A 27,865-nucleotide genomic window follows, 5' to 3' on the forward strand; every position below is an offset into this window, starting at 1 on the left:
TCTTTCTATCTTTCCGAACAGCTTTAGTAGAATACGTATGGTTTCTTCTTTAAACGCATGATGGAATTCCCCAGGGAAGCCATCTGGCCCTGGACTTTTGTGTCTTGGGAGGTTTTTGATGACTGCTTCAATTTCCTCCCTGGTTATTGGCCTGTTCAGGTTTTCTATTTCTTCCAGTTCCAGTTTTGGTAGTTTGTGGTTTTCCAGAAATGCATCCATTTCTTCTAGATTGCCTAATTTATTGGCGTATAGCTGCTCATAATATGTTTTTAAAATCGTTTGTATTTCCTTGGTGTTGGTAGTGATCTCTCCTTTCTCATTCATGATATTTGCAAATGATGTATCAGATAAAGGGCTAGTTTCCAAGATCTATAAAGAACTTATTAAACTCAACACCAAAGAAACAAACAATCCAATCATGAAATGGGCAAAAGACATGAAGAGAAATCTCACAGAGGAAGACATAGACATGGCCAACATACACATGAGAAAATGCTCTGCATCACTTGCCATCAGGGAAATACAAATCAAAACCACCATGAGATCCCACCTCACACCAGTGAGAATGGTGAAAATTAACAAGGCAGGAAACCAAAATTGTTGGAGAGGATGCGGAGAAAAGGGAACCCTCTTACACTGTTGGTGGGAATGTGAACTGGTGCAGCCACTCTGGAAAACTGTGTGGAGGTTCCTCAAAGTGTTAAAAATAGATCTGCCCTACGACCCAGCAATTGCACTACTGGGGATTTACCCCAAAGATACAGATGCAATGAAACGCCGGGACACCTGCACCCCGATGTTTCTAGCAGCAAAGTCCACAATAGCCAAACTGTGGAAGGAGCCTCGGTGTCCATCGAAAGATGAATGGATAAAGAAGATGTGGTTTATGTATACAATGGAATATTACTCAGCCATTAGAAACGACAAATACCCACCATTTGCTTCGATGTGGATGGAACTGGAGGGTATTATGCTGAGTGAAATAAGTCAATCGGAAAAGGACAAACATTATATGGTCTCATTCATTTGGGGAATATAAAAAATAGTGAAAGGGACTAAAGGGGAAAGGAGAAAAAATGAGTGGCAAATATCAGAAAGGGAGACAGAACAGAAGAGACTCATAACTCTGGGAAACGAACTAGGGGTAGTGGAAGGGGAGGTGATCGGGGCTGGGGGTGACTGGGTGATGGGCACTGAGGGGGGACACTTGATGGTATGAGCACTGGGTGTTATTCTATATGTTGGCAAATTGAACACCAATAAAAAATAAATTTATAAAAAAAAATAAAACGCAGCACCAAAAAATTATTTTTTCACTTAATTATATTTAACAAATAGCATTTTATATAATAATGAATTTAAACTTTGTAAATGAGTATTTAAAATTTCAAATGATTTCTAATTTTTTCCTTTTACTAAAAAACATTGCTAGTAAAAAAAAAGAAAGAAGCAAAAAATCCTTGAAAATGGACACGCCTGGGTGGTTCAGTGATTGAGCATCTGCCTTGGACGCATGGCGTAGTCCTGGAGTCCCAGAATGGAGTCCTGCATCAGGCTCCTCATAGGGAGCCTGCTTTTTCCTCAACCTGTGTTTCTGCTCCTCTGTCTCATGAATAAATAAAATCTTTAAAAAAAAATTAAAAGAAAATTTATTTTTATACACATTCCTAATTATTTCCTTAAGAAAAATTTCTCAAAGCTAGGTTAAGGGATGTATTATTAGATCAACAGATGTGAATTAAACCTTTTCTTATTTTCAACTTGTTCTATAAAAATTTGTATGAATCTACAGACTCAACAGATAAATTTGGCAACATTTACTTTTTCTTCCTTTTATTTGATAAAAGATGCCTTATTATTTCCCTGCCTTTTATTTTTATTTTTTAATGATTTATTTAAGAGAGAGAGCATGTGTGAGAGAGAGAGCCTGTATGCATGTATGTGCATGGGCAGGAGGGAGGGGCAAAGGGAGAAGGAAAAAATCCTCAAGTGGACCTCCCCACCTGAGTAGGGAGACTGATGAGAGGCTGGATCTCATGACCCTGAGATCACAACTAGAGACAAAATCAAGTTTGACAGTCAAATGACTGAGCCGCCCAGATGTTGATCCCTGCCCTTTTAAAATTAAGAGTTTTCTCTTCACAATTATGAGGACATTAAATTTATGAACATTTTCATGGTCATATCAAGGTTTCAATCTTCTATAACAAGGTTGTAAATGATGGCCTGTAGGCCAAAGCCTGCCTGCTGCCTTTAAATAAAAAAGGGAGAGACCATATGTGGTCCACAGAGCCTAAAATATTTACTCTCTCTGGCCCTTCAGACAAGTTTGCTTTCCCTGTTCTTAAGAAATATCCACTTTCAAACCAGGTTTGTTGGCTTTATACACATGCTTGGTAGGCAGCTCGTGTTGTTCAAAGATCTGGGAAACACACTTCATAATCTGCTGTGAGAGACTGTCCTGAAAGTTTCATTGAGTATCATCTACCTCTTTTTACATTTTCAAGACTATCTTTTTTTTTTTTAATTTTTTTTTAATTTATGATAGTCAGAGAGAGAGAGAGAGAGAGAGAGAGAGAGAGGCAGAGACACAGGCAGAGGGAGAAGCAGGCTCCATGCACCGGGAGCCCGACGTGGGATTCGATCCCGGGTCTCCAGGATTGCGCCCTGGGCCAAAGGCAGGCGCCAAACCGCTGCGCCACCCAGGGATCCCCTCAAGACTGTCTTCTTAATTTGTGTATTCTGCCTTGATTTTCATAGAGATCTCAGCAAAATGCTTCTGTAACTGCCAGGTCTATAAAACAAAAGATTTGGAAAGTCAAGGGATCTTTTTTTGGCCATCTGAGAAGGTGACACAAATATACCTGGCTCTTAGACCTGCCCATGGTCCACAAGAAAAGGGGAAACAGCAATTGTCACATTCTCATTTATGGAAAAAATAAACCACTCCTATGTGTATGAAGTTTGGCATACCAAAACCACACTTGGCCCAGGGTTACTATACTGAAGACAAAGGAACATTCAGGGATGTCAGCTAGCAATCACTGTAGGCTCAGGGGTATGTGTGTTGAAGGTGGGGTGGTTAATATTTATTTCCTATAGTTTTTCTCAATGCAATTTTGCTCCATATATGTTACTTTTCATCACGTGTGGCCTTCAAAACCTAAAAACTAAGTTTACTGAACTATGTCTAAGTGAGAATTCAAGATCCCAGTCACAGCCAGAGGAATTATGGAGTGCAGACTTCTTGTCAGCTATTTTGCTGTTTAGGGAATTTTAATTCGATTTGAATAGTTAAGCCACTAAACAAGTGATCATCATATATTTTGCTTAGAAAAATTACTGTAAAACTCAGCATATTTTATTAAAAGAGGTAGCATAGTATTGGTTAAGAAATTGGGAAGCTGGGAGAAAAGTTTTCCACTTAAAGAAAAAAGATGACACAGATAACAATATTCAGAACTAAACACAAATCCCTATTTTATTTGTGTGTCATAATCTCTACTTAAATTACATATGTTTAGTTTAAAACCTTAAAAGGTCTTCAGAGAAGAAATTGCAAACTTTTCTAAATTTGATAAGAATAATCTGACCAGAACTCTAAGTGAAAATAAAGGCACAAAGTAGGAGTAAATTTCTTTTTGCTGCATTTAAAAATAAAGTCAGCTGAGAAAACATGAGAAACCATTACAAACTTTCTGGAGAGTCAACACACTACTGTAAAAGATATTTAAGTTAAAGTTAACTACTGCCATCTAGTGAGTTATTCATGTAGTCATTACAGAACTTGACTACTAGAAACCCACGTTCTTGTTTCACTATTTTCAGAATGGTTCTAGTCAACTTTTATTAGGTCTTAAGGAAATATATATAAGCCATGCTTATCAAATTTGTGACTTAAATGAATTGAGAATGGAATGGCAATTGCATAAAAGATAGAAAAAGACTCCTACACCTTGAGAAATGGAAATCGACCATGGTAACGTTTAATACAGTCACACTTCCATTCCTAAATAAACCAAGGCAAAAGATACATAGTTTGAGGATGTGTTTGTGCCAGCTGGAGGACTGAGGAGACAAGGTGCAATGGCAATGCATCCAAAAGAGTTGGTCATATGTGGTAGCTATGTAAATGTGCTAACCAGATCCACACTAACTGAAGCATCTTTAGGGAAAAATGATCAGGATAAGAAAAAGAAATACGCTGCTTTATAAGCTGAAAGAACTATTGACAGCCTAAAATAAAGACACACGGAAAGCAGCTTTAACTGCCTAAAGGGCCGTTACAAAAAAAGTACAGCTCTAAAAAACAGAACCAACCAAAGGGATTCTGGAGTGATTAAAAGGGAGTGATTAAAAGGAGGCATTTTTGCATTTACCGTAAAGAGGAACTTTGTTACTGAGATGGATGGGCTGTTTGGGTTCTACTACAGCTATGCAAGCAGAGACTGAAAGATCACTGGGTAGTTATAAAAAGTTTCCAGTACTGGATAAATGATTGAATTTGACCAAAGGTCTGTAATCTATAGCCCATGGCCCAAATCTGGCCTGCTGCTTGGTTTTGTGAATAAATTTTTATTGGAACATAGGCATGGTCATTCAGTTATGTATAATCTATGTCTGCTTTTGTGCTACAACCAGTTTGAGTAGTTGCAACAGAGACTATATGGCTTTAAAACTGAAAATCTTTACTCTGTGGCCCTTTACAGAAAAAGTTTGCCACTATCTGAATTAGATAATTAAGAAGATTTCTTCTATTTCCTCTGTCAATGTTAGCTTCGTAGTGCAAGTCTTCTGAGAGCAATAACTGGCTATTTAAGGCTTTCTAAGGATGATGAGTAGACAGTGGTCCCAATTCAAAAATAATTATTACTGAGTTGATCCACAATGGATTTTGTAACTTTAACTATCACTTATGTGCATCCTTCCCACCTCCTTCAAAGAGTTATATGATGCATATAAAAATTCTCAACAAACTGAGTTCAAATTCATTCAAATGAGTCATGATACTCTTAAATAATTAGGCATACCTTAAGGTGCTGTAGACCAAGGCTGTAAATTAATGTTTAATCATAATCAAATGCTTTAGTTCTTTATAACTCAACATTTACAGTAAAAGGCAGTAAATTAGATTATGATAAGGAAAAAAGATGGCATCAGAACTTCTTTCCCTTACAGAGTTGTATAAAGGAAATTAGATTCACAAGAAAGTTCAGATTTTTCTCCTGTTTATTGTTTGGTTTACCCTATAACTTTGGCTACATCATTTAATTTTTCTTTGCCCTTGACATAAAGTCAGCTGCAAACAATCTGACATCTTCCACCCTCCTCCTACTCATGGCTCCCCTAAGCCAGAGGCATAATGCAGAAGAAATATTGATAATCTTTGTGGGTTCTCTGGGAAGAACTAGAATATCAAGCCCAACAATTGTACTAGTTAGATTTTCTTTTAGCATATCATGATTCACTAAGAGGTGGAAGAAGAAATATTTTTTTAGTAAGAGTGAATATGTAACATATCCAATAATAACTTCATATTATATAATATAAAGTAGTAATCTCCAACATAACTTTGTGGTGATGCAAATGCTTTATATCTGTGTTAGCCAATAAGACAGCTACTAGCCACAGGCATTTGAAATGTGGCCAGAGAGAATATTTAAAAGTTAGTAAGGAACTAAAATTTTATTTAATTTTGATTAATTTAAATTTAAATAGCCATATGTGGCAGGTAGCTACTTTTTTTTTTTTTAAGAGTATTTATTTGAGAGAGAGAGCAAGAGCGAGAAGGAGAAGTAGACTTCCCGATGAGCAGGGAACCTGACACAGAGCTCAATCCCATGACCCTGGGATCATGACCTGAGCTGAAGGTAGATGCTTAACCCACTAAACCACCAAGGTGCCCCGGTAGTCGCTGCTTTGAAGAGCACGGGTAAAAGGGATATTTTCAGAGAGAATTCTTTTAAGAATTATATTAGTTAATTCATTTAGTGTCTTTTTTTTTAAAAAAAAAGATTTTATTTATTTGAGAGGGAATGAAGAGGGAGAGTGCGTGCATGCGCGCAAGGGTGTGGGGCCGAGGGAGAAGTAGGCTCTCCATTGAGCAGGGAGCCAGATGTGGGGCTTAATCCCAAGACCCTGGGATCATAACCTGAGCCAAAGGCAGATGTTGAACTGAATGAGCCACCCAGGTGCCCCATTTAGTGTCTTTAAAGAAAAACTGCTAGACAGAAAAGAGAGGTGGGTGGTGGTAGAAAGAGAAAGGGAACACTTGTAAAAAGCCATGAAATTAAATAAATATATGATTATTTCTAGGAAGGAGGTGAGGTTTTTTAATTATTAAATTTTCTGCTTTTGGGTGTTTTGCTTTTTTTATTGCTCAGTTTTTGCTATAATAAACAGGTATTATTTTAACAAATCTAACAATAATTAGTTCTAAATTATTCATGAATAACTATTTCATTCATGGATAGTCCTATTCATTGACCTTATGTTGGCCTTCAATTTGTTTCTTGGCTTCTGTAATTTCTCTTTTAATACCATTCTGTTGTTCTGTCATCCCTCCTTTAAATGCCTGTGTTGAATTATCTTCATTATTTCTTCAGCAAAAATACTTTCATACAATTTTATACTGTTTCTTGGATTATATTGGGTTTCATTTGGAGTCTTTCTTTTGTATGAAACTTCAGTTCTTTTTCTACGGTAACATGTCAGTGTTTTGTTGTGACTAACACAGGTGGCTCTTGTACAGCAGAAGGAATTCTCCTTGATATACAGGTATCCCCTAGTCTTCAAAAATTCACGTTAGGCCACACAGCTTTTACAAAAGACCAACATTAGTACCTGCTCTTGCTAAATGAAAGAGACATAAAGAGGATTTTCGCTTTTACAAAAACAAACACCAGAAAGCACAAATAGTGTTCCACATTTGCTTTGTGGCAAACTGTTAGGCAGTGCACTGAGCAGAGAGCCACCCTGGTAAGCTCCCTTCCCAGAACTACACTCAGCATTTCAGCGGCAAGCTGCCACTGCTTTGAATGGTGTCTGTAAGCATGTCTACTTTATCTTTTTTTTTTTTAAGATAGATTTATTTATTTATTTATTTATTTATTTATTTCTTCATTCATTCATTCATTCATGAGAGACAGACAGAGAGAGAGAGAGAGAGAGGCAGAGGCAGAGACACAGGCGAGGGAGAAGCAGGTTCCATGCAGGGAGCCCAACGTGGGACTCTATCCCGCGTCTCCAGGATCACACCCCAGGCCGAAGGCGGCGCCAAACGGCTGGGCCACCCGGGCTGCCCATGTCTGCTTTATCTTGATTTACTTTGTGTATCTGTTAGCAAGATGTGTCTTAAGGTGTCAGAAAAGCCTGAGAGAGGTTATTTTTTGGGTCTAGGAACACTCAAAGAACTTGCCATGTAAATTGATGGCAATTGCTTCTTTGCTTTATGCCATTTGGTTTAGGAATGAGAATGTTCTACTTTTGGATAGCAGGGGTAACTTGAACTTTTACCTTTTGTAGACCCTGTTTGTCCTCTCTGAACTAGAGACTCAAGGCCTGAATATTATACCTGGGGGAGGGAGGGACCACATCTAAAGTTCAATAAAGCTTTGTTGGGGTATTTGGGTTCCTTGCTGTTGTGAGATTTTGTCATGTCCTATACAAGGATACATGTCACTGAGAATAGATTTAATCAACATGGATCTGTGCCCTAAACTCAGCCTGAAACCCTGAAAATAGCAAGCTCTAGCAATTTTTCTTGCTTCTGTTGAAATTCTGAAATACTATGTGATGATAGGTAGGTGTAATATTTAATGTTCTCCAATGGTGCTTACTCATTCTCTCAGTCTGATTCTCTCCAGGTTGGAATTATTTGGTAAAAAGCTCAGAATCTGGTAAATTTGTCTATTCTAAATGGGCTTTAAAAAGTGGAAATGGCAGGCAGTCCAGGAGGCTCAGCGGTTTGGCGCCGCCTTCAGCTCAGGGCCTGATCCTGATCCTGGAGACCCAGGATCAAGTCCCACATCAGGCTCCCTGCATGGAGCCTGTTTCTCCCTCTGCCTGTATCTCTGCCTCTCTCTCTCTCTCTGTGTGTCTCTCATGAATAAATAAATAATCTTAAAAAAAAAAAAAAGTGGAAACGGCACCAGGATTTTTCTTTCCTCAACTTCCACTTTTTTAAGCAAAAAAAAAAAAAAAAAAATTTTTTTTAAAGAAAAATGTTGATATAGACTTTATGCCTAATTGTTCAATCCTGGAAATAACCCGAATGCCCTTCAACATTGAATGGATAAACAAACGTCATACTCTCATACAAAGACAGCAGTATGGATGAATCTCAAATGCATTATGCTGAGTCAAAGTCAATCTCCATTTTCTGAAATTATTGCATGAAGTTGCATATAATCTTTTCTGAGTGGTTGGTGCTTGGGTTCGTTTCATCAAAAACAAGCATAGTGTGATCCAGTTTCATTTCACATCTTTACTTGGGAGGTCCGGTCTATGCTTTTAAATAAAAGCCTAAGCTGAATATATATAATAAACATTAAAACTCTGGTAGAAGTGACTGAAAATTGAGAGAGATGGCTAGCTAGAATGTTAAATAAATAATTGTCAAGTAAATCTCAGATCATCAGTAAGTGTTTATAATAAAATGATTAGCTTTTCTGTGGAGGAATTTCTGTACAGGAATTTCACACCAAAAAAGCACCAATTTTTTAAACTTGTATGTAAATCCCATTTTCATGTTAAGACTACCTGTTTTCTTGATTGAAGATCATTTAATCTATATCTTATACTCACAGGCCAAGGCTGTAGATCATTCAGTCCCTTTTCTAATTTCTCAATATCTGGAAACTGTGTGGCTCCATCAGCATCTGCCATAAGGATCTTTTCTCCTCGAGAACTGAATATACCCTGTATTTAAACATTTCAATTAAAAGAAAGTCGCTTAAAATTAAGGTTAAATTTGTTTTGCTTTACTTAAAATAGCTAATGTTAGACAGTCTAATACCTAATATTAGGTGTGAAATGGCCTAAGGAGATCAAAGTTCCCTGGAAACCCATTATATTGATAAGATTCTTCCAAATGCATCTAATGCCTATTTAATGATTTTAAAAACTGTGAGATAATACCACTAATACTTTGTAAAATATGCTAAGAAAATAGATTTGGACAAATAAAAGATATCCTATATCAATAAGAACAAAAACCATAAAATATATATTATGTATGTATTGTCTATGTATCTATTTTAGGGCAGCATCTGAAGAACATATTTATGGCTGGGTTGCACAAACATATACAAATTTGCTGTGAAACACATCCTAAGATGATAGATCTTTAGTATTTGTTTATATGGAAATTAGTTTTTTTTAAGATTTTATTTATTTATTTGAGAGAGCAAGCGAGCGAGCATGAGCAGGGGGAAGGGGCAGAGGGAGAAGCAGATTCTGTGCTGAGCAGGGAGCCCAATGTGGGGCTCGATCCCAGGACCCTGAGATCATGACTTGAGCCAAAGGCAGACATTTAACAGACTAAGCTACTCAGGCATCCCTGGAATCTAAAGTAGTTTAAAATAATTACTAAATAAGGAAATATGGAATGTCACTAAAATTTGGGAAATGTGGATATATCCAAATACTATTTTATGTTATTTGAGGAATCTGATACTTAGCAAAATTACACCTCTCAATATTGAACTGACTTTTTCCCTGGTCTTTTGTGCAAAATCGGGCTCTATGAGTGTGTATTTTACATGGTAATAAATTATATATCAACTCTTAATTCATGGTCCATTTGAGTGAATTCATTGTTTCTTAAGTATAAACATATGTATGGTTTGATAAAGAATACAGTTCGTGATGTCACTTAACAGTATGAATATAGATAAGATATATACAAATGTAGACAAAACTTTAATCGTTTATTCTAAGGGATAAACCCACTAATTAGTTTCTGTAATTTTTTTAATCATATCAATTAGAATGCAGGTAAAAAAGGCAGAATAAAAATGTTTTATTTAACATCTAGACAAAAAGCCAAAAACACAAAAAACAAAACTACCCAACCCTAAAAACCAAAGGATTATTTCAGTGATACATGTTGAGGGTGAGTTGGAGGTTAATTATTGAGCATTATGGAAAAATGCCTTTCGCTTTTGATCTTACTTAAGCCACTTTATTATTATTTTTAAAGGAGGGTCTTTAATGACTGCTCTCCATTCTACCAATGATGGCCTTCACTTCACTGCCAAACTTGTTGAAAACAGTCTATGTTAATGCCTCCCATCTTTATCCATTCAATCACACCCTATCCTCTCTCACTGCTTGGACTGTTCTTCCTTATGTGCTTCATTTGCCCAAAGCTTGGTTTCTGGCTGTCTTTTTTCTCTCTACCTTTTTCCTTGCCAACCTAATGGTTCAACTATCATCTGATGCACGTGGATTATTCACTCACACTCACTACCAGGCTACTCTGGATACAACTAGTTGGTATCTCAAACTTAATATGGCTCAACCTCAATTAAAGATACTGTCTTTTATTTAAGATTTTATTTATTTATTTGACACAGAGAGAGAGTGCACAAGCAGGGGAAGTGGCAGGCAGAAGGACAGGGAGAAGCAGGCTCACCACAGAGCAGGGAGCCTGACATGGAGCTGGATCCCAGGATCCTGGGATCACGACCTGAGCCACCCAGGCTCCCCAAAGATACTGTCTTTTAAACCAGCTCCTTCTGCAGTGTTTCATTCCTTCTATAAATGACATCCTCCTCCTCTCAGTCACCCAAGGCCATAAATTATTCCTCTCCCTGAGCACCTGATACAATTCTATCTCATTTTTAATCCACTTCCCCTCCACATTTGTCCTCTCCTCTTCTGCTGTGTCACCATCATGATCCAAATAATAATTTACTGTACCTTGCTTATACTACTGCACTGGCTGCTGTCACTCTGTCAAAAGTCTGAAAGTTCCTAACCTAAAAGTTCAGGATCTGAACCCATCTAACCCTCTGACCTTTTCCCTATAAAGCCAACCACATGTACCACTAACAGTTCCTCATTGTGATACTTTCTTTCCTATCTTTGGTCATGTCCCTCCTCTGCAAGCTCCCTACCCCAACTTTTGCCTGGGTAATTCCTAGTCTTCCTTGAAGATCCAGTGGAGAATTTACCTCTTATGGGAAGTCTCTGCTGCTGCTCCTCCCAGACGGAAGGTGGTGCCAATATTCTGCATATACTTCTATTACTACGTTTACAACACTACTAAACTATGATATCCTTAAGGATAGGATGGTTATCTGTCTTTCATTTATTTATTTGTGAGAGAGATAGAGAAAGAGAGAAAGAATATGCACATGCAAGTGGGGATAGGGGCAGAGAAAGCAATCTTCAAGCCAACTCCCTGCTGAGCCCCATGTGGGGCTTAATGTGGGTCTCAATTCAAGACCCATGAGATCACGACCTGAGCCAAAACCAAGAGTTGGACACTCAACTGGCTAAGCCACCTAGGTGCTCTGGTTATTCTTCATTTAAGTACCTCTAATAAAGTTGTAGACACTAATATTAGGCTGAATAATTAAGTGAATGGATGGATTCAAAGGCCATCATGGTACTGTATCTATTTTCTTTTTCTCCTTTTTGCATATCCTATGCTCCAGTCAGAGCAAACTCACTGCTCCCGATACATACTCTAAGAGTTCTGACTTCTGTCTTTTCTTACTTTGGCATGCTCTTCTCTCAACTTTTCCCGCATACTATCAGCAAGATTCGTTTAAGAGCATGGATTTCAAGATACTAACCTAATCTAAATCTTCATTCTACCTGTTATTAGTAACTATGTGACCTTGGGTAAGTTACTTTACCTACCTAAACATCACTTCCCTCATCCAGTAATTGAAATAATAGGACCTAACTCACGAGACAACATAAGGATGGATTAAATGTGATAATTATGCTGAAGTGGTTAATTGACTCAAAATAACCAACTGAGTGGAATAACCAAGTGGAAGCCAGTGTTCATCACTGTGGGAGGCTTGACTTCAGTGATTTCTACTCTGTTAAGTCTCCTAACACAGGCCTGAGACTGCTAGTTACTTACTCAATATCTATTCTTTCCTTCTTTTTTATTAATGGATCTCTGATTAGGTCAGGAATGGAAATGTTAGAAGAAACATTTCTCGGCCACCCTTGGAAATAGGGGTGGCCTTGTGACATTATTCTGGCCAATGAGAATTAAGTCATTGGGTAGAGCTTCTAGGAAAGCTCTCTAAAAGGGGCCAAATCAGCCAGCATAGATCTTCTGCCTCTGTCCTGCTCCTTCCTGTCTGGAATGCGGACACTCCAGGAGTCATCCTGTATGCATGAGGAAGAAGGAGTGCAAAGTTAGGCAGCAGGGTTTCTGGTAACACCATGGAATTGCTGAACAAGGCCTGCGCTGCCAATACTTAGACTTTCTTCAATTGGGGGTAGGGCGGGGGCGGGGGTGGAGGGCATAAAATAAACCTCTAAATCATTTAAGGCACTCTGCATTTTCTTTCACATTAACTATCTTGATTTGTGGTTTTTCTTCCAAATATCTTGACTCTGAAAGTAATCTATTCCTTTTAGAATTTCTATAGCACTTCATATGTACTTTTTATAAGTACAATCATTTTTTCTAGTAGACCACAAATTTCATCAGGATAGACCCACATCAGATTTTATAAACTGCCAAAAAAATCATTTAACCTTATTATCCAATGACTATATCAAAGACACACAAAGGAACATGGTAACATTTTAAACTTTGATTTAGATAAGCCTATTCTCCTGAATTACCCAGTATGTTATAAATATGGTATAGTTTTTAAGATTTGATGTTATATATACATAAGTGTATGAAGTTCTTATTAAAACTAATTTACCACTAACTTCAAAGGGTAGTATTCAACTAGCCAGCTATAGAATACAAACGTACTATAGTCTGCAAAAGAAGTCATTAAAAAATGTTCATATTTTAAGGTTTTTTTTTAAATTTATTTATTCATGAAAGACACACACACAGAGAGAGAGAAAGAGAGAGAGAGAGAGAGAGAGAGAGACAGGCAGAGGGAGAAGATGCGGGACTCAATCCCGGGACTCCGGGACCACGCCCTGGGCTGAAGGCAGACACTAAACCACTGAGCCACCCAGGGATCCCCCAAAATGTTTATATTTTAGATAAAAATGTCAAAATTATGCATTACCATCCTAATAGCTCCGCCTTTCCCACGATTCTTCACCAGTGTTATCACTCGTACCTTGTCACTTCCATACTTCTGGCAATATTTAAAAGCTACCTGTCAAATTATATAAAAGTCAGAATAATATTAACTTGGATTCCAAGACAGTAACATAAACTGGGTTTCTGAGTTTGACTTAAATATTGCTATTTCAGTTGCCTTCTTCTTGTAACTAGATTATACTTACTGTACACTTTAATGTCCAGAGTTGTTGAATTCCTGGTGCCAAGAACCAACAATGACTCTCCAAGTTGAAATCACAATTCATTTCCCTGTAGAGGTCCCAACCAGATTAGGCAGTGGCTCTGTCTTATTCTGACTCTTTTATTTAAGCTAATGAGTTGCTAGAGAAAATAAAATCCATGCGCTGACAGATACACACTTGTGATTGCCACCTGCTTACTTGTCAGCAACTGATCTTATTCCCCAGAGTTGTTCATATCTTAGACCATTTTCCCCAAATCTTTTCACTCAACTGCCATTATTATTATCATTATTATTACTTAAGATTATTTGGGGATGCCTACATGGCTCAGTCCACTAAGCGTCTACCTTTGGCTCAGGTCATGATCCCAGGGTTCAGTGGGGTGCCTGCTTTTCCCTCTCCCTCTGCTGCAGTCCCTGCTTGTGTGCTCTGTCAAATAAATCACTAAAATCTTAAAAAAAAAAAAAAAAAAAAGAATCAGTTAAAGATTATTTGAGAGAGAGTGCGTGAGCAGGGGGGAGGAGCAGAGGGAGAGAGGAAGCAGACTTTCCATTGAGTATATATACTGATGTGGGTCTCCATCTCACGACCCTGAGATCATGACCTGAGCTGAAACCGAGTCGGATGCTTAACCCACAGAGACACCCAGGCATCTCTGCCAGTACTTTTTGATTTATATTCAAAGCCATGAAACAGTGATACGTATTTGCTGTGTACATCTCTTCAGCACTCAGTCATCAGTCCACTGTACTATGGTCCATACCCTTTGCTTTTCCACATTGCTTTTCTATATTATATTATCTCTCTTCATCAACAGCACCCTCTTTCTCTCTTTATTTTTTATTTTATTTTATTTTTATGTAGGTTCCACACCCAGTGTGGAGCCCAACACGGGGCTTGAACTCACAACCCTGAGATCAAGACCTGAACTGAGATCAAGAGCTGGATGCTTAACCAACTGAGCGACCCAGGCGTCCTACTCCCCCCCCCCTTTTTTTAAGTAGGCCCCATGCTCAATGTGGGGCTTAAACTCACACTCTAAGATCAAGAGTCACATGCTCTGCTGACTGAGGCAGCCAGGCACCCAATAACTTTCTCCTTTGGACCCTAATTTCTATAGGGAATGTGACATTATTCTCATCTGGTGTTTGCATTCCTGACAGACCAGCTTTTATTTTTTTCTAGCAGCTCAGTAGCTATAGGACTAAGGACGCAAGAATGTGAGAGGATGATACTCTAAGACACTTGTTACCTTCCATAGGTAAATCTGGATGGAAGTATGCTAAAGAACATATCTGATCCCCAGTGCCAGATATGAAGGCATCCTATATTTGCACATTACTTTAGAAACTGTAAGGCAAGGTGGAGCATAAGGAAAAAAAATTGTGTTTAGGAAAAAGGAACCAAATATTGATAGGCAAAGAAGGTTCCCAGTGGCCATGGTGAATTGTTGTGCATGTTTTCTCCTGACTTGGTGATCTTCAAAGCTTCCCTGGTCTTAAGGAGTGAGGAAACAGCAGGTATATTTTCCAGCTTTCCATTGATGAAATTTCTGTTTTGGCTACTCACGCTGTAAAGTAGAGGGTGCTGACACAGCTTTAGCATTCTCTGATGAGTGGAAGTAAGACTTAACAACTGCAAATTATTCTATTTTTTTTTCTACCTAGTAGCAATCCTAAAAGCAAGTTTACTTACTTTTGAAGTCTGGTCTTTGCTGCCATCATCAACTACTATCACCTCATAAGTGAACGTAGGATCTTGCTTCTGCAAGAAGCAAAAATAAAACACCACAATTTGGCATAAGTGGCGTCAAGAATTCTGATAAAATTGTAAGGAGTTTAAATAACAATTGTTTTAGTGTGATGCATATTAACATGAATATAAATAAATATGCAAACCACATAAAATAAAAAGGCCAACAACTAAAAGGAGGAGAGTGGTGGGACAGGAGGAGAGGGCAAACACCGACCCTTTGGGAGTCTCTTGCTCCCCCCTTGGCTGCCCACCCACACCAAATCTGTGGAGTAGCCAGGTGCTTGTGGTGCTGAGCACTTATGAGAGAGGATACAAATATGTATGAGAAAAAAAGCCCATGAGGTTAGAATGTGCAATTCTAACCTGGTCACACTATTTCTAACCTTATGATCTTGGATGAGTTAGAGTTTTAGTCTGTTTTCTCATTTAAAAACACCCCCAGACCAAAAAAAAAAAAAAAAGGACCAGCCACAAAGCTCATTTTGTTTCCTTAAACTCTCCAAGAAGATTCCAGCAGCTGATGATGGTACAAAACAAGGACACATACTATTTTTCTTCTATTTATGCAGGGAAAGTAGAGAAAATAAATGAGTGGAACTCCTCTGAATAATAAAGAAAAACAATTTCACTCTAAGTCTTTTTCAAATAAATGTTTTAAAAAGTCACTAAAGTAAAAACAGCATCGTGTTGCCATACAGTCTGCAGACATACTCAATTTTAAATATATCATCAGGCAAGAGCATACAAAGTGTTTGGGAGGGTACATAAGAAATTTCTGCTTTCCGTTTGTTCTGGGTTCACCCACCTGCGTGCGTCTGGAGGTAGCGTGTCATGTGCTGGGCTTGCATGCTAACCCGTGATGGAAGGGGACAAGCTGAGCACAGGAGGCCCGGTGACCTCGACGGCTTGGGCATGGCTGGCACTGCCTCTCACAGCAGATCTAGCCTGGGATCTCTAAATTGGTGATTTAGTCTAGTTTTAACTAGGGACATCATATTGAAAGAGAAATGTGGTACCTGTCTCTTTTCCAGATAGCCCAAAGCTTCATCCATCATTACAGGCACTTAAAGAAAAAAAAAATACATGTCTGAAAAATTGTTTTCAAAAATGATTTGCCAAGCCCCCACTCAGTTTACATATGGAAAAAGTCTGAATAGTCTAACAGAGCCCTCTCGGACCTCTTACAGTGGCCCTTCCCAACTAGAAGGCCTGTTTTCTGTCCACAACTAGCTTAATGTCTCTCTAGAACACTTCAGTCCTATGACTTCATGATGCTGACCGTATTCTTTATAGCTGGCATTTGTTTCCGCTCTCATGAACTACAACTACCAACTATGCACTCATCAGAGCCCACATCTACTAATGTTCTCACAAAGATAGTAAAGTTCATACTTTAAATTTCCTTTTCTTCCCAATGGCCCCATATCCCAAAAATGAAATTGGGCTTACACCGTTTTTCTTCATTGTATGAAGGCACAACAACGGAGAGCTGTTTGGTAGGCGAGTCCCAAACGCTGGGCAAAGTTTCCTTCTGTCCTTTGGCATTTAAGAAGAACTTCTCCTCTTCATGTTGATGGAGATGTGGCATTTTTGTAGCAGTTATAAATGCAACAAAGGAAATCTAAAAGTAGGTATGTTAACAAGAAACTATATTATGCAAGATTACATCATTTATGTGATTTTTGTTGTTGTTGTTAAATGTTCACTCTCAGTTTTTAGTCCATTAAGAATGGTCTGGAGGTGACACCAAATTCAAATCCCTTACTTATGAACTAATAATTGTCCTTCTTCCATTGGTAGGAACTAATGCCTTAGGAGCTGTGTCTTCCCACCTGTCATCCCTAGGCCTCTGTCATCCCAGATTTAATAGGGAATAGTCACCAGAGAAGTGCAATCCACTCTAAGATGCCCTGAATCTCCAACCCCTGGCTAATGATGACAACATTCATTTAGCATTGTTTTAAAGATCACACAACATAAAACATTGAATACAATACCCCCAAATTATAAGTCCTCTATAAATGTTAGCTTTTTAAAAAATTATTTTATTTTCATTTATTCATGAGAGACAAAGAGAAAGGCAGAGAGACATAAGCAGAGGGAGAAGCTGCCTCCCTGCGGGAAGCCCAATGTGGGACTCGATCCCAGGACCCCGAGATCACCACCTGAGCCCAAGACAGATGCTCAACTGCTGAACCACCCAGGTGCCCTAAATAGTAGCTCTTATAATCACAAGCTGGTAGGATCAAATACTTCCAGTTCACCCTCAAAATGCACCCATTTAATCCTATAAAACAGATAGATCAAATAAACAGAGTCAATTTAGGATTCTGTCAAAACTCTGCCCCCACCAAAAACCTGAAAAAACCTTGAAATCTCCATCTGCCCCTAAGGGAGAGAGAGGACTCCTTTCTTACCCCGACACAAATCACCGAAGAAGTCAGGACACGTTGCTTTTTCTCTATTAAGTTATTTCTGAACTGTGAGTTTGCAAACCTGGCAAGGCGGAAGAACGGCCTTCCCAGCAGTGCTGTCAGGGGGGCTAATGTGGGTGTCAGGGAAGCTGGAACCTCTCCATGTACTAACTGGATGGCAGGCTCGTTCCAAATTATAAGGGAGAAAGCTCACTTGGCAAACCATTACGAACGAATCAGCAAGTGCTTACAATGTCTGTTTCCAGAGTGATGGCAAAGAAAATCCGAGTCTCAATTCTATTGTACCCTCCTTTAGAGGCAGCGAATTCAGGGTGTTCAATCCTGGGACCTAAGGACTGCCAGACAACGCTAACAGCAGGCCTGTGTCCCTCCTGGGTCTTCTTGATCCACTGATTCACCCCAATCTCTAGCAGATGGCTCTCGCCAAAGCTGTCACCACCTTCTAGTCGCTTCCCCACATCAGGAGGGCCAGGCCAGGGAGCGCAAACCTCCTGGGGGGGCTCGAGACCTTCCCGGGTGCAGCCGGAACTGCACAGGCTGCAGACGCAGGAGGAAGGGGCGGAGAGGTCGGGACTGACGGGGCGGGTGGGCAGAGAGCGGGGACTAGGGGGCCGGTGGAGGCTGACGGGTGCGCACGACCCCGGGGCACGAACGTTACAAGGGCCTGGCCGCAGAGGGAGGTAACGCTCCAAAATAAAGACAAAGAAGGGAAGAAAGGGGCTGCGAAGTTCTAGGAGAGGAAATCCCGGAGTCAAGTTTCGGGGGAGCGCGTGGGGGGAAAGGGACACGTCGAAGTGTGCGGGGCAGAGGACAGGATGCGTGGCGGCCGAGTCTCTGAGAGGACTGGGCCCAGGCCCGCGTCGGTCCCCAGCCCTCTCCTCACCAGTGTCAGGGCGGCGGCCGCCAGCGCCACGCCGAGCACAGCCAGCTGCAGCAGGAGCGCAATCATCGTCCATGCCCGGCCGCCGCGCGCCCTCGCCAGCACCTACACACACGCGGAAGCGCGGCCGCGCAGCTCCGCCTCCCGCCGGCGAGCGGCCGAGCCCGCCCGGCGCCCGCCGCCCACAGCGCCCCTCGCGGCGAGGCGGCGCACACGCCGTCCCCGGCGGCCAGGCTCGCGCGCAGGCGCAGGCGCAGGCGCCGGCGCCGGGTTCCCCGCAGGGTTGACAGAATCGGCGAGGACACACACAGGATTCCACTTAATCTGAATTTCAGGTAGGCAGTGAACGGTTTTTCGACAGCCGTGTTAAAACAGGATTCACGCACCATACAATCCACCCGTTAAAAAGGTTTTATTGTATTACGTGAGTCTTTATAAACTGAGACAGCATAAAATTTGCCATTTTAACCATTTTAAGGGTACAATACGGTGGTATTGGTCACATTCACAATTTTCTGCACCCATTATCTATTTCTGAAACATTCTTCGCTCCCAGCCGCCCCCGCCCCCCGCCCCGTAACAACTAATAACGTGTACTATTTGGGGTATAGTCATAGTGGGGAAAAATTAACTTGTTTATCTGACATTAAGAATTAATTGGATGTTCTGTATTCTGTCTGGCGAACCTACCTAGGAGGGAGGTGACGGCTTTGAGAACAAACACAGCCCACAGCACAGGCTGCTCCTTAGGAGCCCGCTCCGGGGATCCGCCAAGTGTACCCCGGTGCGGACCAGCAGCGCACAGGAAGTTTACGTGATTCCTCAGCAACTGGAGCAGGGAGCCCTTCCCTTGGGGTGAGGCACGCCCAGGGCCCAGCCTGAGACAGAGGCGGGAAAAGGACGCAGGAACTTTGGAATAACGCCCCACACTTGATACTCACTCAATTCTTGGCAATAAGGTCGGTTTTCCCTTAAACTCCTGAACTACCATACCGTTTTTCTAAAGAGACACACCCGTCTCTTTCGCAAGAGCAGATTCAACAAAGCGCGTCCAAGGCAAAGAAGCCTAGAGGCGCGCTGGGCTCCTCCGAGCGGAGGTGGAACGAGACCCCCCCCCCCCCCTCGCGGCGACCAGCCCTCGGCCTCCGCAGCAGCGGACGGAGGGCGCAGGCGCGTCTGTCGAAAGTTTGGAGGCGGGGTAGGCGCGCGGCCCGGGGGCGCGGCCTCGCCTGGCGCAGGCGCACGCGCGCGGGCGGGAAGATGGCGGCCGGGTTCAAGTGAGTGTGGGCGGCCGGCGGGCGCGTGTTTGTACTCTGGCGGTTGGAGGCTTACTTTAACCCTTCGCTGGGATTTTTTTTCACCTGGAGGCCACCCTGCCAGATTCCCGTTTGTTTCCCTCACGGCAGTAGGCGACGGGCAGAAGGACCTGGAGGTGGTCGTGGTGAAAGGAGCGGGGGCTTTCTCTCCGCAGTCAGACGGAAGACGGAAGGGACCGTGTGCGGAGCTCAGGACCGAGGCGAGCGCCGCTGGCTTGTGTGGAGCTTGTGTGGTGCTTGTGTGGTGGCCGTGCGGGCCCCGGAGACCGCGTCGTAGCCTTCTCATAGGCGTTCTAGCAGAACCACGTGCCGCTCTCTTCTCCCTCTCCCTGACTTCCTTCTAAAAGGATTGTGCCTTGTTGGGAAGGTTTTACTTGAGCCTTTTTTTGGTGCCACTCTGGGGAAGCCTGTAAATTTTTGTCCTCACAAATTTTTCATTGGGTAAACTACATAAGATTCCACGGGAAGACCGTCGTATTGACGCAGTTATCTATTTGCATAAACTCTCGAGTTATTGATAACAGTGATATATATGTGCTCCTTTTAAAATTAACATTCTTAAACAAGCTCTAGCTAGTGGGGAGTCCAGTTAACTCCTGAATTCCAGAGTAACGCGTCTGCACGTAACCTTCGCCAACTATAAAGTAAAACGAAAACATTTAATCTCTGTGGTTGTTAAAAGTTGCAGGTTCTAATATAAAGGCTTCTTCCCTTGGTCATAATTAAAGAATATGCTAAGTTTCAGTTACAGGACAGTGAAAATAAAGATGTAATTTTTCCTCATGTTGCGGTAATCCCTGCTTCAGAGCAAAAGTGACATCATTATTTTGTAATAATTGGATTAATTCTTCCAAAGATGTCCAAAGGCTCCGGGCTCCAGCCTGTATTTGTTTAAGGTAGCGTTAAGGACAGCAGTGGAGTCTGATTACGACTGCAAGAGCACCTTTTAATAGTTGTATGGGGCAGCATAAACATCAGAATTCATGAAAGGAAGTTACAAATTGGGGAAATTTATGCTGCATCCTCACACTCCTAAGATCTTTGCCAGTTTCTGGATTTATGTTAAGATGTACTAACTTACCTCATCCGTTTTTAACATGTTTCAGAACTGTGGAACCTCTGGAGTATTACAGGAGATTTTTGGTGAGTAAAGGTGGTTATGTGTATTGTACCTTTTGATAACAGTATCACGTGCATCTTTTCAAATTATGTGAATTAACGAGGTTTAATGTGTTTTTCTCTGGTGTGTGTAAAGTATAAATGTAATCCATTTTCATGTAAATGTTTATTTAGAAAGAGAACTGCCGTCCTGATGGAAGAGAACTTGGTGAATTCAGAACCACAACTGTCAACATAGGTAAGGATATTTTGAGTTCTAAAATAGGTTATTGAAGTTGCTTCAGAATTTTTCTGTTTTTAAAGCTTTTTATTTATTCATGAGACATAGAGAGGCAGTTGACATAGGCAGAGGGAGACGCCGGCTCCCTGCTTGGGAGCCCACCTCAGAACTCCATCCCAGAACCTCAGGATCACGCCCTGAGCCAAAGGCAGACGCTCAACTACTGAGCCAACCAGGCATCCCTCTTTTTTTTTTTTTTTTTTTTAAATAGAAGTATTCTTTTTGGTGGTTTTTAAAACTCACCTTTGTGTCAATTGGTATGTTCTTCTTTTAAATTTTGAAGTAACAGTAGTGTTTTATCCCTTCTTTCTTCAAAGCCTCCAAGATATGTATTTTTTTTTTATGTCTTATTAAACTTTCTGTTGGAAACACAGAATTTTCCAGTTTAACTTGTATGATATTCCTGAGTTTTAGCCTGAGCCATTTAAACATATTTCAGCCAAATTCTACTATATCTAAAGGAATCCAGTAATGTTTTGTCAAGAGATTGTTATCTGTAGAACAGTTCTGTGACTGAATGAAAATGACTAACTCAAATTCAAGGACAGGTGAATAATTCCTAAAGCACTAATTTTTAAATAGTTACGTCACTTAAAAAAGACTTGAGTTAGAACTAAATTTTCATAAGCTACTGAGATACATAGCAAGATAAAATCATGTGTAGAAAATGAAAACTTTCCCTGTACTGTTTATTTCGCTTTTATCTTTTCAGGTTCAATTAGTACTGCAGATGGTTCCGCTTTAGTGAAGCTGGGAAATACTACAGTAATTTGTGGAATTAAAGCGGTAGGTTTAATATATGTCTTACCAAGATTTGATTTGCCAAATTATTTTCATGTACTTATTATAATTTACACCTATAATTCTGTTGATTAGGCAGCCATGTGTCAGTTTTTTTAGTGCTTTTCATTTCCTAAGAGCTTTCACCTTTGAGTAGAGAACAAAGTAGATTAAAAACCCAAATCTAAAGACTCTTGTCAACATGCATCAAACGTGCTGAAATGAAAGTTTTTAAAATCCTCACTACCTTTAATTTTTTAAGAATTTGTTATTGGAGAAAGATTTTTTATATCCTCTTATCCAGTGATAACATTTAATCAGTCCAAATAATGTAGAAAATTGAGATTGCTCAAAAGAGTTTGAGGGAATAATAGCCACAGTTTACTGAGTACCTTTTATGGTCCAAGAACCTTAAATTGGGTGCTTTATTACAGAATTATCAGTTTAATCATGAGAACAATCATTTGAGGTAGAATTTTTCTGCCTTCTGTTTTAAATGAAGTTCAGTAACTTGTCCAGGAATATACCATAACTAGAACTTGGATATAACTTTGACTCCAGCTTCTGCTTTTTTCACTATGTTGCACTGTGAATTACTTAACCTAAGTTCAGATTCTTTCTCAGGGTGATAAAGCTGGGGTGATATCCACATCTGAGCACTTAATTGTTGCCAGCTTTTATGCTGAGGACATACCTCATTTGACCCTTATTGAGAGTCCCTAAAAGTAGGTCATATTAACTTCTCATTTTGCAGATGAGGAAGTTGAGTGGTAAGAGTTTAGGTGATTTGACTAAAGTTCCTCAGCCAAAAAGTGTGGGTCTGACATTTGAACCAGGTCAGTGATTACTAGGCTTTTGCTCTTGACCACATTATCGCTTCCTAAATCTTGCTGTGTAAGGATTAACATTAAGTTTAAATTCAGCTTGTTACTGAGAGGAAGAGAGAAAGAAAATTCATTTTTTTTTTTTTAAAGAGCCCCCACGTTAATTTTGGTTAGTAGCACTAGAATGTAGGCAACTGAGCTATGCTGCCTTTTTACTTTGCAGACCAGATCTAGCCAATGTCCAAATACAGCCTGATGGGACTCCCTACGCATATTAGATGCTCTTTTTTTTTTTTAATATTTTTTTTTATTTTTATTTATTTATGATAGAGAGAGAGGGGCAGAGACACAGGCAGAGGGAGAAGCAGGCTCCATGCACCAGGAGCCCGACGTGGGATTCGATCCCGGGTCTCCAGGATCACGCCCTGGGCCAAAGGCAGGCGCCAAACCGCTGCACCACCCAGGGATCCCCATATTAGATGCTCTTGATGTAATTAGCTAAGATGGTCTTTGCTGAAGGCTTCTATAACTAATTGCTAAGCTCTCTTCACAAATATTGAGTAGCTTCTTTCATAGAACGTATTTGTTTCTATAGGAATTTGCAGCACCACCAGCAGATGCCCCTGATAAAGGATATGTTGGTAAGTTAAATGGTCCTGTTATTTTCATACAAATACTTCAAACACATTTAATGATATTGTAGTTCAGTCCTAGTAGTTGAGTTGAAGAAAATGTAGAAGATTCAGAAATATCTAGGAGTGAAGCATAATACCTTCTTGAAACATTTTGTTAGAATGTAAGACTAATAGCACAATAGACAATTTTACAAATTTTTCAGCTTTGATCAGTTGTTTATACATTCAGAGGTCATCAAACAAGAAAATAGTATCTCTTAGGAAAGTGTTGTAATCCTAAACTTTTATATTTCCATAAATGTTCCTCATTTATATCACTCTGGAATATTCTTCTTGCTGCAGACCATCTGTTCTTTATAGTAGGTACCAACATTTTAAAAATGCAGGCAGGTGGATTTAAGAGGCTATCTACTGATACAGATTGAGGTAGAAATCTTATTTTTCTGAAGGATTTAGGATTGAGGCCTTCCTTAATAGATGCTTATTTTTTACTTTTTTTGGCATTTCTGTGGGGAAAAAAAAAGGAAAATGTAAATTTTATCTAAGCCTGTGAGTCTTACAAAGACCAAAAAAAGAAATAATTGATTTTACAACCTTTGGAAATCCTGTCTATGGCTATAATCACCTTTGCAGTGGATTGAGAATATCTTTAAGACTTCCACAAACCAGAGGTAAAGTTTAGTTCATAGCTGCAGAGTGTTTCTTTCAGTTCCTAATGTGGATCTACCACCTCTGTGTTCATCGAGATTTCGATCTGGACCTCCTGGAGAAGAGGCCCAGGTGGCTAGCCAGTTCATTGCAGATGTCATTGAAAAGTAAGATCATCCTGGTAACATTTGACTGTCATTTATTTTTAGATAGCTTTTGACCTTTAATTTATTGTGCTTTATTATTAAATCAAGTTCACAGATAATTCAGAAAGAGGACTTATGCATTTCTCCAGGAAAGGTAAGATGAATAAGGAAGCTATGAGGTTTTATTAACACTGAATTGTTTTTTATGGAAAGACAACAGGGAAATTAAAAGAACAAGCCACAGTGGGCTTAAATATGAACGTCCTAAGAAAGATGGAATTTAGTTAAAAAATCCGGTTTACTCTGTAACTATCTAAAATAAACCATATAGTTCATAGAAAAAGTTTTTTGACTTTAAAGCTGAGGAAAAAATAATTAAAAAAAAAAAAGCTGAGGTAACTTTTTCCCCCTCTTTTACAGTAATTCAGTCATTTGTTTATTCTGTATAGATTAGTATCTGATCAGCTGATGTGTTTAGGGTAAATCCACAGTATACATTTCTAGTCTGTTAATTTCACATCTAAAATTTAGAACTAAGTTAACTAGGACTTAGAAGCTTTTCCGGTTTCATTATATACAGATTTATTAGCATTGTAAAGCTTAGCCATATCATATATTAAGGTTTTTGTGGGAAAGTACATTTTGGACTTCATTTAGGACTTCCAAAAAAGCATTTATTTTACTGCAAACTTAGCAAGAATGGAAATTGTTTATACTTCTATAGCTGTTGATGGAAATCTAGAAATTATTTATCAGCTTGGAAATTTAAAAAAAAAAAGCCAAAGTTTTTAAAAATCAAACCTACTTTGTTGGTTATATACTTTATAAGTAAGGGTAGCTTTTAAGTTTTTGAGCTCTGAAGGTATCATGCTTGTCTAACCAAGGATTCTGTGGTTTGTAGGCTGAAACAATTACCATGTTCTACCCATCAGAAGGCTTTAATTCGTATTTTGTATAAATTCTGTTCTAGCTTTCTTGGGTTCTGTACTGTGATATCATTTGCCTTGACTATGATGGGAACATCTTGGATGCCTGTACATTTGCTTTGTTAGCAGCTTTAAAAAATGGTAAGCAACCTTAATATTGTTTGCTAAACTTTATCAATACACTTTTTAAAGTTTTAGTTAATAGTGATCGATCGATCATGAAATTCTAAATTAAAGAAAAAGAATGTTTATAGCCACTAAATTTACCTTAATTATCCTAAGATAATTAAAAAAAATACTTCTAAACAATCTAAGCAGAAAAAAGTGTAAAGCATAGAAACCTGTATTTGTTTAGAGTGAGACTTATTTCATATGTTTGCCTTTCTAGCACAGCTGCCGGAAGTTACTATAAATGAAGAAACTGGTTTAGCAGAAGTTAATTTAAAGAAGAAAAGTTACTTGAATATTAGAACTCATCCAGTTGCAACTTCCTTTGCTGTATTTGATGAGTAAGTTAATCAAATGTATTTTAAAAACTATGTAATTAAGGTAATGGATTGTTACTCTGCTTTCTTACTTTTCAGTAAATGCTTAAGGTAACCATACATCCTAGATTGCCCTGGACATCTAGGTTTGTAACTGTTGTCCCTGCAGTTATTATTAGCTAATAACCTTTATACTTTCAAAACTGTCCTGACTTTATGATGAATTTTTATTTTCCCAGTTTTTCTTATTCCTGCCTAATGTTAATCTTCAATATTTCACAGATTTACCTTAAGCTATCTTCTGTATTTGCCAAGGACTTTAATATATTCATAAATCGAAGGGCAAAGAAGATTTGCCCTACTTGTAAGAACAAGTAGTAGAATGTTAAGTTGCTATTAACTTTTCTGGTTTCCCACCAGTTCTATTCTGTCATCAATACTAGGTTAATCTGACATCTAATACTAGGCCAGAATTTTTATTCTTTGTAAAATAAAATTTGTTTCATAGATTGGTAATTTATGTTTTTCTTGTATTTTAAATAGCACTCTGCTCATAGTTGATCCTACTGGAGAGGAGGAACATCTGGCAACTGGAACCTTAACAGTAGTAATGGATGAGGAAGGCAAGCTATGTTGTCTTCACAAACCAGGCATGTTCCTTTCATTTTAACCCTATACATGTAAAATTAAAAACTCATTGTGAGCTTCTTTGTATTAGGAAAGGCCAAATAGAATGTGAGGTTTTATTATTTACCTAATACAAGTTTACTGCAGTTTGTTATCTCAAATTCCTTACTTTTCTATATTGTCTACCAGTGGTTCTTAAACTTATGGTATGCATTAGAATCACTTGAGGGCCTGTTAAAAAAGAACTTGCAAATCTTGAGACAGTCTCACTGGCTTACATTATTGAATTGTTTGTTTTATAACTTGGTTTATTTTTTTTTTACAAGTAAAAATAACATGAAAAGTGTTGTCAATAATCTTTCAGGTGGAAGTGGACTGACTGGAGCTAAACTTCAGGATTGTATGAGCCGAGCAGTTACCAGACACAAAGAAGTAAAAAAACTGATGGATGAAGTAATTAAGAGTATGAAACCCAAATAAACAACCACCACATTTTCAAAACGGATTTGTAAAAACTGTATTTCTTACACTGTGCACAAACCTTTTATACTAAATAAATATCAAACTACATTCTTCAGAAAGATGTTTCTAGTATTTTTCTTAGGTCACTTCCATATGTAGTATGTACAGTGAGACCACTTTTTAAAAAGCAATGACTTAGGCAAACCAACCCTAATGGTTTGTTAGACCATTTCCCTGTTTTTAATTAAAAATCATAGGGTTGTGCTTCTGTATAAAGTTTGTACATCTCACAATGTAAAATACTGACATTTAAAAAAAAATGAAGTAGAAACTCAAGAATCCTTTGATTCAATGCTCTTATGGTTTTAAAAAAGAGAAAAAAAAATAAGCAAGACTCAGAATTTTGGAGTGGTTGGCGTGCCTCTCTTCATTTTACTTTTTGACTGGCTGCCTGTATGCCGATGCCGATGTAGCTGAGCTGTTTGTGCTGCTGCTGCTGCCATAGCCATTTGATGCTGTAAGAATCGCAACTGCTGCAAAAGGGAGGGGGGGAAAAGTCAAGGTTACATTAATTGTAGGCAGGTATGGAAGGGTGCTTTTCCTGAGAGATGAAAACAACAAAACTGAAAGGGAGAAAAAGCACCAAGATAACAAAAAGGGACTATACCACACTGAGACAACGCACAGTCAAACAGCACCAGTGGCACAGAAGCCTGCTAAGGGCTTTAAAAATGGGTTCTTGGTGAACTTCAAAAATGGTTGTTACTTTGCCCTGCCAATCTATATTGTAGTAACTCAGCAACTTCAGTTACTATTTGTTGTATGATAGTTTATAGCAATATAAAACCACCCTGCATATCAAAGATAGTCAACCATAAAATGCTGACTTCCTACAATCATGGAATAACATTTTTCTAAAACCGGTATGACATTTACTAATAGGAACACTGATATACTTGCCTTTATCTGCAGTACAATATCAAAAAGCTAACCATTGGCACTTATAACTATCTGTTTCAAAAAATACTGGAAACTGAAAAATGTATGTTAATGTGCCACCAGCACTTCATGTAAGAT

The 27,865-nt window shown here is 39.2% G+C and overlaps 3 protein-coding genes across 17 annotated transcripts in view; 1 reads left to right on the forward strand and 2 right to left on the reverse strand.

The window, feature by feature from the left end:
• ALG5 (ALG5 dolichyl-phosphate beta-glucosyltransferase) overlaps positions 1-18,680 on the reverse strand; it is a 47,968-nt gene extending 29,288 nt beyond the window's left edge. Inside the window, exons 1-6 of one of the 3 annotated variants that reach the window (XM_055317356.1) lie at positions 18,544-18,680; positions 16,675-16,846; positions 16,242-16,288; positions 15,166-15,234; positions 13,230-13,322; positions 8,806-8,919 (exon numbers count right to left, since the gene is read on the reverse strand). In XM_055317356.1, coding sequence (XP_055173331.1) covers positions 8,806-8,919; positions 13,230-13,322; positions 15,166-15,234; positions 16,242-16,288; positions 16,675-16,846; positions 18,544-18,609 — 561 coding nt within the window. In that variant the 5' untranslated portion in view covers positions 18,610-18,680. The remainder of the gene's footprint in view (positions 1-8,805; positions 8,920-13,229; positions 13,323-15,165; positions 15,235-16,241; positions 16,289-16,674; positions 16,847-18,543) is intronic. The other 2 variants (XM_055317358.1, XM_055317359.1) reach the window with 2 other exon arrangements.
• Positions 18,681-19,759: 1,079 nt separating this feature from the next.
• EXOSC8 (exosome component 8) lies at positions 19,760-26,907 on the forward strand. Of its 2 annotated transcripts, XM_055317171.1 has the most exons (11): positions 19,760-19,817; positions 20,963-20,999; positions 21,150-21,213; positions 21,968-22,041; positions 23,455-23,500; positions 24,204-24,309; positions 24,397-24,442; positions 25,259-25,355; positions 25,603-25,723; positions 26,243-26,349; positions 26,691-26,907. In XM_055317171.1, exons 1-11 carry the CDS (start codon positions 19,801-19,803, stop codon positions 26,804-26,806), a joined length of 831 nt encoding a protein of 276 aa, XP_055173146.1. In that variant the 5' UTR covers positions 19,760-19,800; the 3' UTR covers positions 26,807-26,907. The 2 variants fall into 2 exon arrangements, with proteins under 2 accessions (XP_055173146.1, XP_055173144.1); XM_055317169.1 differs by lacking the exon at positions 19,760-19,817 and having other exon boundaries at positions 20,067-20,999.
• Positions 26,827-27,865, reverse strand: part of SUPT20H (SPT20 homolog, SAGA complex component) — a 39,887-nt gene continuing 38,848 nt past the window's right edge. For all 12 annotated transcript variants that reach the window (XM_055317162.1, XM_055317160.1, XM_055317159.1 and 9 more), the window contains one exon: positions 26,827-27,321. In XM_055317162.1, coding sequence (XP_055173137.1) covers positions 27,184-27,321 — 138 coding nt within the window. In that variant the 3' untranslated portion in view covers positions 26,827-27,183. The remainder of the gene's footprint in view (positions 27,322-27,865) is intronic.

This window comes from Nyctereutes procyonoides, unplaced genomic scaffold (assembly GCF_905146905.1).
Source record: "Nyctereutes procyonoides isolate TBG_1078 unplaced genomic scaffold, NYPRO_anot_genome, whole genome shotgun sequence".
NCBI classification, from domain to species: Eukaryota; Metazoa; Chordata; class Mammalia; order Carnivora; family Canidae; genus Nyctereutes; species Nyctereutes procyonoides.